Below are 12,921 nucleotides of genomic sequence, written 5' to 3' on the forward strand. Positions count from 1 at the left end.
ACATTTATTATTATAGATTTTTTTTAACCTTTATTTAACTAACTTTAATTTACTAACAATATGATCCCAGGAGTCAGGACCTGTTAGAACATTGTTTCTCAACCCTTTTTATACCAGGGACCAGACAGCTATGATTTATTCTCCTATAAAAACTACAACTGTACAAATGACACAGTAGAGAGGTGAAAAAACACACACCAAATAATACGTCCAACATTTATTAATAAAACCCTTTTGGTAGAAACAGTAAACTGATTCCAGATGTATGGGTATGGGTTCTTCTGACCAATATTAAGAAATTGACTGTATAATAATGAAATTAAGTTTAACGATGCAGTAAAAAGGTCATCCTGTGATGCGACCCCACCTGGACCCTTGCCAGAGATACAACCCAGATGTGGGTCCTCACAGTTAGGAACCACTGGTATAGACAGACCACTGGTTTAGATATAACACTGGTATAGACAGACCACTGGTTTAGATATAACACTGGTATAGACAGACCACTGGTATAGATATAACACTAGTAAAGATATAACACTAGTATAGATATACCACTAGTATAGACAGACCACTAGTATAGACAGACCACTGGTATAGACAGACCACTGGTATATAGATATAACACTAGTATAGACATGAACACTGGTATAGATATACCACTAGTAATGACAGACCCACTAGTATAGATATAACCACTAGTATAGACAGAACACTAAGTATAGAATAACACTAGTATAGACAGACCACTGGTATAGATATACCACTAGTATAGATATACACTAGTATAGACAGAACACTAGTATAGATATAACCTAGTATAGACCAGAACACTAGTATAGATATAACACTAGGTATACGACAGCCCACTATAGTAAAATAGACAGACCACTGGTATAGACAGACCACTGGTATAGATATAACACTAGTATAGACATACCACTAGTATAAGACAGACCACTAGTATAGATATACCACTAGTATAGACAGAACACTGGTATAGATATAACACTAGTATAGACAGACCACTAGTATAGACAGAAACATGGTATAGATATATAACACTAGTATAGATATACCACTAGTATGACAGAACCCTGGTATAGACAGACCACTGGTATAGATATACCACTGTATAGACAGACCACTGGTATAGTCAAAACACTAGTATAGATATACACTGGTATAGACAGACCACTAGTGTAGACAGACACTAGTATAGCAGCAGACCAATGGTATAGACAGACCACTGGTATAGACAGAACCACTGGTATAGACAGGCCACTGGTATAGACCAGACACTAGTATAGACATACCACTAGTATAGAACAGACCACTGGTATAGACAGACCACTGTATAGACAGACCACTGGTATAGACAGAACCACTGGTATAGACAGAACCACTGGTATAGACAGACCACTGGTATAGACAAACCACTGGTATAGACAGACCACTGGTATAGACAGACCACTGGTATAGCCAGACCACTGGCATAGACAGACCAGATCACACAAACAAACACAGAAAATATGTTCAATGAACAGCAACTTACGGTTTATGTTGAGTGCTGTCTCCCTGTCTTTTTCCTCATGTCTAGAAGACTGTATGAACAGCGAACTTACTGTTTATGTTGAGGTTCTGCTCCCTGTCTTTTCCTCATGTCTAAAAGACCTGTATAAACAGCAACTTACGGTTTATGTTGAGGTTCTGCTCCCTGTCTTTTCCTCATGTCTAGAAGACCTGTATGAACAGCAACTTACTGTTTATGTTGAGGTTCTGCTCCCTGTCTTTTCCTCATGTCTAAAAGCCTGTATGAACAGCAACTTACGGTTTATGTTGAGGTTCTGCTCCCTGTCTTTTCCTCTCATGTCATAGACCTGTATGAACAGCACTTACGGTTTATGTTGAGGTTCGTCTCCTGTCTTTTCCTCATGTCTAAAAGACCTGTATGAACAGCAACTTACGGTTAATGTTGAGTTCTGCTCCTGCTTCTTTCCTATGTCTAAAGACCTGTATGAACAGCAACTTACTGTTTATGTTGAGGTTCTGCTCCCTGTCTTTTCCTCATGTCTAAAAGACCTGTATGAACACGCAACTTACGGTTTATGTTGAGGTTCTGCTCCTGTCTTTTCCTCATGTCTAGAAGACCTGTATGAACAGAAACTTACTGTTTATGTTGAGGTTCTGCTCCCTGTCTTTTCCTCATGTCTAAAAGACCTGTATGAACAGCAACTTACGGTTTATGTGAGGTTCTGCTCTCTGTCTTTTCCTCATGTCTAAAAGACCTGTATGAACAGCAACTTACTGTTTATGTTGAGGTTCTGCTCCTGTCTTTTCCTCATGTCTAAAAGACCTGTATGAACAGCAACTTACGGTTTATGTTGAGGTTCTGCTCCCTGTCTTTTCCTCATGTCTAAAAGACCTGTATGAACAGCTATTTTTGATCTGTCTCACAGTGTTTGTTGTAACATTTGTGTTGTGGAGAACAATCACCAGGCAGGAGACGGAGTAACAGTGTAGTATTGTTGAGTAAAAACATCTCGTGCAGCACTTCTATTAGGTGCCATAACACTGCCGTAATACATTACTGCTTAGTAACAGCATAGTAATTCATATAGACAGATCACCCATACTACATTTATGAGTGTGTGGTGTGATACGTTTATGTTCCCGACACATTGTGTGTGTGTGTGTGTGTGTGTGTGTGTGTGTGTGTGTGTGTGTGTGTGTGTGTGTGTGTGTGTGTGTGTGTGTGTGTGTGTGTGTGTGTGTGTGTGTGTGTGTGTGATGGCAGTTCAGTTTCTGTGGAAGAGGCTATACTTTTTCACCAAACACTGTACCACATTTACTTAAAGCTGGGATTGTGAAAATAACGGTAGTCCAGACTCTGTTATATCACACCAGCATCATGGGGAAATAACGGTAGTCCATACTCTGTTATATCACACCAGCATCATGGGAACATAACGGTAGTCCATCCTCTGCTGTTATATCACACCAGCATCATGGGGAACATAACAGTAGTCCAGACTCTGTTTATCACACCAGCATCATGGGGAAAATAACGGTAGTCCATACTCTGTTATATCACACCAGCATCATGGGAAATAACGGTAGTCCATACTCTGTTATATCACACCAGCATCATGGGGAAATAACGGTAGTCCATACTCTGTTATATCACACCAGCATCATGGGGAAATCCGGTAGTCCATACTCTGTTATATCACACCAGCATCATGGGGAAATAACGGTAGTCCATACTCTGTTATATCACACCAGCATCATGGGGAAAATAACGGTAGTCCATACTCTGCTGTTATATCACACCAGCATCATGGGAAAAATAACAGTAGTCCATTCTCTGCTGTTGTGAAATGATGTCTGAGGGAATAAACTGTTTTCGTTGTTTGAAGTGACCTCTGTTGTTGTAATGTCGTTAACAAACGTGGCCGTTTCACCGTTACAGATTTAAACTTTAACTGTCATTCTTCTTTTATGTGAGAAAACAACAATATTTAACTGTAAAAAAAAAAAAAAAGCTTTATTCGTCTTTATCTGGCCAAATGTGTACCAGGAAAGTTCCATTCAGTGTTATTGAGTACAAACAGAATCAGGATTGTAATGTCAACAATTTGACTAAATAAACATGATTTACAAACACCAATCAATAACAACAAGAACCGTCCTTTACTAACTGAAGGTTTTTACCTCACACAGGGACAATGAGGAGTTTATTTCAACCCAAAACCCTGGATAGAGAGGCTCAGTGAATGTTGAGCGGAATGTGTGCAGGTGTGTCAGTGTGTCAGAGGAGGACAGAGTGTAGAAGGACAGCGTGCCGGCCGGCCAGTCCAGATACACTCCTACTCTGTTGGACGAGGAGGAGGCAGGTAAGTCAGTTCTCTCCTTATTGTGCCTGGCAGTGTAACCGTAATCAGAGCAGCTCAGACTCCAGGACGTGTCATTGCATCCAAGCTTATTGTCATCAGTGTTTCCTGTCCTGCCGATTCCTCTGTACGTCATTCCTATGTCATCCCCTCCCCCACTCATCTCTGCCTCCCAGTAACAGCGCCCAGTCAGACCCTCTCTACACAGCACCTGTGGCCAGTCCTCAAATCTCTCTGGGTGATCAGGATACAGCCGCTTCTCTTTCCCCCACGTCACCTTCCTGTTCCTCTCTGACAGAGAGAGGTGTCTGTGTGCTGTGTTCGGGTCCAGTGTGACATCACAGGCATCTGATAGGGAAGACCAATATTAGAAATCATGATCATCAGAATGTTAATCATCAAGGTATTTTATGAGGAGTATTTATTCATTGAATAATACATCTAATTGACAGACTGCACTGGATGGAATGAAATAATTAAATAATGATTAAATTGTTGAGTATATTGACTATGTACTGAAACAATAAAAGTAGTTAAAGATAAAAGAGAATACTTGTAAATAATATGTTTTTTAGTATTTCATTTATTGTCTTTTAATCTACAGTCTGTACTGTATATGACCATTTGTATGCAAACCTATACAGTATTTCCCACTGGGCAACAACTAGTTGAATCAACGTTGTTTCCTCGTCATTTCAACAACAAAATAGTACATGTGAGGACGTTGAATCAACGTGGAAAACTGACTGAATTTGGGAATTTGGGATTTGGGAATTTGGGATTTGGATTTGAGAATTTGGGATTTTTTCATCTAACTTTTAACCTAAATCCACTGACAGGGTGACATTCTTTGTTGATTTCACGTTGAATTCAGGTTAGTCGATAACTTAACCGAACATCAATCAAAACTAGACGTTGAACTGATGTCTGTGCCCAGTGGGTCTGATTCTACTTCCTTAAGATGGCGGCTTATATTTCATCTGACCACGTAGGTCGACAGTTGAGTAACTTGACAATGACTCTGAGGTTATGCTATTTCCTGTTTCATCACTAATAACACAGTTCACATTTTCTTCACAGCAGTCAACACTTACATTTTTTCAGCAGCCAGTACTCTCCACAGTGGTAAACACTGCACAAGAAGCAGAACAGTGATTCAGTAAAACACACACACTCACACAACCACACACAACCACACTCAACCACACACAACCACACACTCACAAATATTGTTTATTGGATATTAAATACAGGGGCTCAACTTTGGTTTCAGAAGTGGGGGGGGGACATATATATTTCCAGTTGTATAAACACTCCAAACAGCCGACCCGACCCGGGGGTCAAATTCAATTTCAGAATGTCCCCAGTGAATGTGGTGCCCCTGATTAAATAGTTATAACTAACCCAGGAACTGTCCATGTCACACATGACTTGACACAAACTCCACAAACCCTCTCCACATACTTGAGTTTCTCCAGTCTCCAGTGTGGATCCTCCAGTCCAGCAGAGAGCAGCTTCACTCCTGAGTCTCCTGGGATATTGTAGCTCAGGTCCAGCTCTCTCAGGTAGGACGGGTTGGACCTCAGAGCTGAGGCCAGAGAAGCACAGCCTTTCTTTGTGATCAGACAGCGTGACAACCTGTAGAGTTTATCTCATATTTACACCCTCTAGTGGTGAACGGGGAAATGGCAGGTGTGTGTCTTCCTCAAACTCGACAGACATTTGCATTGAAAAAAATGACCTGATAAAAATAATATTACAATTACATGATTATATAACTAAAAACATTTGACTTCAGGAAGTAAAGCATCTTGAAAATAAAAATAAATAATATCAATATATTGTGTAATTCTTCCTCTTCCAAACAKGAATCTGCAGTTAGRTAACTATGACATTTAAATTCAGCTGATTACTCTGATATTATTTATTTAACTAGGCAAGTCAGTTAARAACAAATTCTTATTTACAATGACAGCCTACTAATTGTCCTCTAYAAATACCTGWAGATCACATGATGAACTATCCCCTTTAGTGAACTAATACAGACTACTGACCTCAGTGTCTCCAGTTTACAGTGTGGATTCTCCAGTCCAGCAGAGAGCAGCTTCACTCCTGAATCCTGCAGGTTGTTGTCACTCAGGTCCAGCTCTCTGAGGTTTGAGGAGGTTGAGTTGAAAGCTGAGGCCAAGGCTTCACAGCATTTCTCAGTGAGGTTACACCCATTAAGCCTTTGAAAAGTAAAACACAATGGAAATGAATTTAGACAACTGTGTGTACTGTGTACAGTACATGTAGCAGAATATTTGAGAATTAACAATAAATAAGTAATATGCTAATGTGTATTCTAACTGACACACCTACTCATTCAAGGGTTTTTCTTTATTTTTACAATGTTCTACATTGTAGAATATTAGTGAAGACATCAAAACTATGAAATAACACATATGGAATCATGTAGTAAGCAAAATAGTGTTAAACAAATCAAAATATATTTTATATTTGAGATTCTTCAAAGTAGCACCCTTTGCCGTGATGACAGCTTTGCACACTCTTGGCACTGTCTCTTATACACATCTAGATGTGTATAAGAGACAGCCTGGAATGCATTTCAATTAACAGGTGTGCCTTGTTAAAAGCTAATTTGTGGAATTTCTTTCCTTCTTAATGCGTTTGAGCCAATCAGTTGTGTTGTGACAAAGTAGGGGTGGTATACAGGAGTTAGCCCTATTTGGTAAAAGACCAAGTCCATATTATGGCAAGAACAGCTCAAATAAGCAAAGAAAAATTAAAGTCCATCATTACTTTAAGACATGAAGGTCAGTCAATGGGGAAAATGTCAAGAACTTTGAAAGTTTCTTCAAGTGCAGTCGCAAAAACCATCATGCGCTATAATGAAACTGGCTCTCATGAGGACCGCCACAGGAAAGGAAGACCCAAAGTTACCTCTGCTGCAGAGGATAAGTTCATTAAAGTCACCAGCCTCAGATTGCAGCCCAAATCAATGCTTCAGAGTACAATTAACAGACACATCTCAACATCAACTGTTCAGAGGAGACTGCGTGAATCAGGCCTTCATGGTCGAATTGCTGCAAAGAAACCACTACTAAAGGACACCAATAAGAAGAAGAGACTTGCTTGGGCCAAAAACATGAGCAATTAGACCGGTGGAAATCTGTCCTTTAGTCTGATGAGTCCAAATTTGAGATTTTTGGTTCCAACCGCTGTGTCTTTGTGAGACGCAGAGTAGGTGAACGGATGGATCTCTGCATGTGTGGTTCCCACCATGAAGAATGGAGGAGGAGGTGTGATGGTGTTGGTGACACTGTCAGGGATTTATTTAGAATTCAAGGCACACTTAACCATGGCTACCACAGTATTCTGCAGCGATACGCCATCCCATCTGGTTTGCACTTAGTGGGACTATAATTTATTTCTCAACAGGACAATGACCAAAACACACCTCCAGGCTGTGTAAGGGCTATTTGACCAAGGAGAGTGATGAAGTTGCCCATCAGATGACCTGGCCTCCACAATCACCCGACCTCACCTCAATTGAGATGGTTTGGGAGGAGTTGGACCGCAGAGTGAAGGAAAGCAGCCAAAAAGTGCTCAGCATATGTGGGAACTCCTTCAAGACTGTTGGAAAAGCATTCCTCATGAAGCTGGTTGAGAGAATGCCAAGAGTGTGCAAAGCTGTCATCAAGTCAAAGGGTGACTACTTTGAAAAATATAAAATATATTTTGATTTGTTTAACTCTTTTTTGGTTACATGATTCCATATGTGTTGTTTCATAGTTTTTTCATGTCTTTACTATTATATTCTACAATGTAGATTTTATTTTTTATTTTTTAATAAAGAAAAACCCTTTAATGAGTAGGTGTGTCCAAACTATTGACCTGTACTGTATATAAACTTTTTTAACGTGTATTTACAGAGCTGTCCTGGAGGCTTTGACCACTGGCAGCAGCCTCAGAAGACCTTCCTCTGATCTGGAGTATTTYTTCAGGTCAAACACATCCAGCTCCTCTTCTGAAGTCAGCAACACAAAGACCAGAGCTGACCACTGTGCAGGTGACAGTTTGGTTTTGGACAGATTTCCTGAATGCAGGTATCTTTGGATCTCCTCCACTAGAGAATGGTCATTCAGTTCATTCAGGCAGTGGAACAGATTGATGCACCTCTCTGAAGATGGAGTGTTCCTGATCTTCTTCTTGATGTAYTTGACTGTTTCCTCATGGCCCASTGAGCTGCTTCTGGTGCTTCTTGTCTGTGTCAGTAGGCCGTGTAAGTGAGTCTGATTGGARTCTAGTGAGAGGCCCAGAAGGAAACGGAGGAACAGGTCCAGGTGTCCATTYTCACTCTGYAAGGCTTTATCCACTGCAATCGTGTGGAAGGTGATGGCAGGATTCCACTTCATTAGARTTTTTCTGATGAAGGATTGGTCTTCGGTCATTGGGTTTACATTGCTGTTGTTGAAGGAGAGGAAAACRTATAACGCAGCCAGAAACTCCTGAACGCTCAGATGCACAAAGCAGTACACCTTGTCCTGGAACGGCCCATAGTCCTGTCTAAAGATCTGTGTACACACTCCTGAGTTCACTGAGGCTTCAGTGACATCAATGCCATACTTTTTCAGGTCTGCCTCATAGAAAATGAGGTTGCCATTTTYCAGCTGGTTAAAAGCAAGTTTCCCCARTGCCATGAAGCTCTCTTTATCCCTGTGTGGATCTCGCTCACCTTTCTTGTGATATTTATCATTCATCYGTTTGGTCTGAAAYAYCAGTAACCCAATAAATAATTGAGTCAGAGTCTTGGGSATCTCTTCATTCTTATCTGTACTCAACACRTKCTCCAGAACTGTAGCTAAGATCCAACAGAASACTGGAATGTGACACATGATGTGGAGGCTCCTTGATGTCTTTAYGTGTGAGATGATTCTGTTGGCCAGGTCCTCATCGCTGAATATCTTCCTGAAGTACTCCTCCTTCTGTGGGTCATTGAACCCTCGTACCTCTGTCACCTGGTCAACACAATCAGGAGGGATGTGATTGGTTGCTGCAGGTCTGGAGGTTATCCAGAGGAGAGCAGGTGGAAGCAGATTYCCCTTGATGAGGTTTGTCAGCAGCACGTCCACTGAGGTTGGCTCTGTGACATCACACCAGCTCTTACAGTTCTCGTAGTCGAGGGTCAGTCGGCACTCATCCAGACCATCAAGGACAAATAAAACTTTGTACTTGCTCTCATTGTGGTTTCCTGGTTTTTGCAATTTTGTTAAAATGTTATTCAAAAAGTCCCTCTCAATCACTCTAGTCTCTAAGACACATTTATGCAGAAGTTCTACAAAACTGTACTTTTCCCCCCTCACCAAATTCAGCTCCCGAAAAGGGACTGAAATTATGAATTGGATATCCTGATTGGCTTTCCCTTCAGCCCAATCCAGAATGAACTTCTGCACAGAAACTGTTTTTCCAATGCCAGCGACTCCTTTTGTTAGCACAGTTCTGATAGGTTTGTCTTGTCCAGATAATTGTTTGAAGATGTCATTGCAGAGGATTTTAGCCTCTGGTCTTGCTGGATTCTTGGACGTGATCTCGATCTGTCTCACCTCATGTTCATTATTGACCTCTCCACTTCCACCCTCTGTGACGTAGAGCTCTGTGTAGATCTCATTGAGAAGTTGCTTGTGGCCCTGCTTCGGTACCCCGTTGAATACATGCTGAAACTTCTTCTTTACTTCCTGTTTATATTCATGTTGGAACTTCTCACCATCTTCATCTGAAGGACCTGACAACGGACAACGGTTATAGAATAGTTAGCAAGCACGTGTTGTTCTCTAGATGCTCAACAGTACACAATAAACAAATATATACATTTTTTATTTTTCAATATATCTGGTTATTGGAAAAAATCTAAGCACATGAAATTAATGCACATTTCAAAGAAAAATTATAATTTTACAGGTTAGCCAATAACAAACATACAAATACTGTATAACTTATTTAAGAATGTATATAGAATTTCAATTTCAACAATACAGTGGAATATATATATATATTTACTCAAAACCTTAGGAGACACAAGAATTCTGAATTACCTATTGGACAGTCTCTGTTTAGCTTCTCAGCGAGATCGTTACGGCTAATCTTCTTCAGGATGTCCAGTGTGATCTTCACAGCCGCATTTCCCCTGTATTTCTGCACCATCTGATCCACTATGTCCAGTCTGTTAGATGTCTCCAGCTGGCCCTTTGGAATGTGAAGGAAGCCATCCAGCTTGTTTTCTGTAGTTAGATACCACTTAAATCTCTTCAGCTCCTCAGAGCCGAGATCATCCAGGACGGCCAGGAGACGYTCTTTCACAGATGAGGCCATTTTAGGTCAGTGGAGACTGTTAAACAGCAGATGGGGCCATTGTAGGTCAGTGGAGACTGTTAAACAGCAGATGGGGCCATTGTCAGGTCAGTGGAGACTGTTAAACAGCAGATGGGGCCATTGTAGGTCAGTGGAGACTGTAAAACAGCAGATGGGCCACTTGTAGGTCAGTGGAGACTGTAAACAGCAGATGGGGCCATGTAGGTCAGTGGAGACTGTTAAACAGCAGATGGGGCCATTGTAGGTCAGTGGAGACTGTTAAACAGCAGATGGGCCATTGTAGGTCAGTGGAGACTGTTAAACAGCAGATGGGGCCATTTTAGGTCAGTGGAGACTGTTAATTAACAGCAGATGGGGCCATTTTAGGTCAATGGAGACTGTAAAACAGCAGAGCATATAGCATCATAATCTACAAGCCCCAACATCTGCACTATTGTGAGAAATAAACATACATTATTATTTGCTATTACTTACATTACTACCATTTTCCACATAATATTTTGTAAAATATTTAGATGCCATTGGTGCTCAACCCCAGTAGAAAATAGTAAACAGTTAAAACTCTGACGCCCTCTGGTGGCATTTTCTAAGCAACACATATATTGTAAACTACCTTCATTAGGTACATTTTGATTTCAAAACTAGAAGTCCTACAAACACATAAGAACCGTGGGATTCTGGTACAACAACGTAACTAAGACAGAGCAACAGCAGGCAAAGAAAAGACATACAAAATATGTCCGTTTTTTGGTATTTTTGGTTTTGGTTCACAAATTGTCCCCATGTTGGGGAATAAGAGATTTGCAAAAAAAATAAATAGAAAATTTAAAAATCATAATAAATTGTCATATCTTTTATCTAATGGTGGCGCTCTAAACATGCACAAATTCCAATAGAACAAAGCCATTTTAACCCCTGTAGGTCTAACTTGGCCTTTACCGCTATAGCCCATAGAAAAGCATTCAACAACACATTTATAAATGGCAAAACAGACAGACAAAAAATAAATCCTAAGGAACAAGGTTTTGAAGTGTCTGTCCTAATATCTGAGAGACACAGTATAAGAAAACCAGGGAACATTTTTTTTTAGACCCATGTTTGGTCACCTTATTTTTGGCACATTTTACCCCCTATGCACATTTTGCCATTTTTACAGCCTGATACTGGGTTACTTTAAGACAACTCCCCTGAAGCTTGGTGAAGAAGCTGGATGCAGCTCATTGATGGTGGATGAGGTGAGTTTCCCACTACTATGTAAAACGCTTTGAGTACCTCAGGTGGTAGAAAAGTGCTATATAAATCCAATCAATTAATATTATTTCACGTCTCTCTACTTCTACTTTGTCCTTTTCCAGATATGAAAGGAGACATCCCTCAGTTATATGAGATTCCAACAGTACAGTTTTATTGTAGCCCCAGACAAACACACCGGATTCAACTTGTCAACTAACCATCAGGCCCTAAATCAGGTATGTTTGTCCGGGGCCACAACAAAAATGTGTTATGCCTCAGCCACAATGTCAATCTATTATCAATATGTCCACTCCTAGTTATAGAGTTTATCTTGTCAGCTCAACAACAACAACACATGTTTACGTCGTGATCATGAGATATATAAGTTGTGATCTTAACATGATGTCCTCTCTGGACTTTCATACCTTCCTGATGACTAGCGCTCTGTATATTCTTATGGATGAGGCCTGAGATGGAATGTGAAGCTAACTGAAGCTGGCTAGCTTTTGAAAACCTGTACATCTAGCTTACATCATAGTACACCCATCAGGCTACATTCAGGTTTCAGCATCAGGCATCAACAGTCTAGTGACTAGACTCTAGTCGTAGGCTACTACCTGGGTCGTGTTCATTAGTTTACACCGCAGCCAACAGTTTTAAAACATTGCATAAACAGTTTACTCCAAATGCTGTACAACGTGACCGAAACGGTTTCCGTTGCCAAACGTTTTGCTACGGTGGGCACTAATGAATACACACAGCCTGTTTTAAAGGAAGTATAAGTTGTTGTTAGACAAATAAATATTGTGGAAAGCCTATCTTTCAAACAAAATACCTGCTTGCGTGAAAAGCATTAACAGTAGATTCTAAAAAGAAAATGTTTGTTTGTTTCTTGTTGTGTTTTAAGCCTGTGTTGAGCAGACAAGCCTATAGGCCTGTGATACAGTAGGAGATCACCGTGGGGAACACAGATGGACACGGAACCAATTCACCCCACACATCTCATTTACATACTCAACTACAGTACCAGTATAACGTTTGGACACACCTACTCATTCAAGGGTTTTTCGAAGAAAAATCATTTACAAAATAATTTTTTTTTTTTTTTTTTTACAAAGGCTGTCATCAAGGCAAAGGGTGGCTACTTTGAAAAATCTAAAATCTAAAATATATTTTTGATTTGTTTAACACTTTTTGGTTACTACATGATTCCATATGTGTTATTTCATACTTTTGATGTCTTCACTATTATTCTACAATGTAGAAAATAGTAAAAATAAAGAAAAACCTTTGAATCAGTAGTGTGTCCAAACTGTATACTGGTACTGTATATGAATACACATAACAATATCATCAACTATATGAATACACATAACAATATCATCAACTATATGAATACACATAACAATATCATCAACTATAT

General features: G+C 40.0%; 1 protein-coding gene across 1 annotated transcript in view; it reads right to left on the reverse strand.

Moving 5' to 3' along the window:
• Window positions 1-3,527: 3,527 nt before the first annotated feature.
• Window positions 3,528-12,921, reverse strand: part of LOC112076936 (NACHT, LRR and PYD domains-containing protein 3-like) — a 19,724-nt gene continuing 10,330 nt past the window's right edge. Inside the window, exons 2-7 of the mRNA XM_024143567.2 lie at window positions 9,989-10,642; window positions 7,827-9,678; window positions 5,948-6,121; window positions 5,358-5,531; window positions 4,988-5,025; window positions 3,528-4,241 (exon numbers count right to left, since the gene is read on the reverse strand). Of these exons, the coding sequence (XP_023999335.2) occupies window positions 3,697-4,241; window positions 4,988-5,025; window positions 5,358-5,531; window positions 5,948-6,121; window positions 7,827-9,678; window positions 9,989-10,265 (3,060 nt within the window). The 5' untranslated portion in view covers window positions 10,266-10,642 and the 3' untranslated portion in view covers window positions 3,528-3,696. The remainder of the gene's footprint in view (window positions 4,242-4,987; window positions 5,026-5,357; window positions 5,532-5,947; window positions 6,122-7,826; window positions 9,679-9,988; window positions 10,643-12,921) is intronic.

Source organism: Salvelinus sp. IW2-2015, unplaced genomic scaffold (assembly GCF_002910315.2).
Source record: "Salvelinus sp. IW2-2015 unplaced genomic scaffold, ASM291031v2 Un_scaffold4147, whole genome shotgun sequence".
Classification (NCBI taxonomy): Eukaryota; Metazoa; Chordata; class Actinopteri; order Salmoniformes; family Salmonidae; genus Salvelinus; species Salvelinus sp. IW2-2015.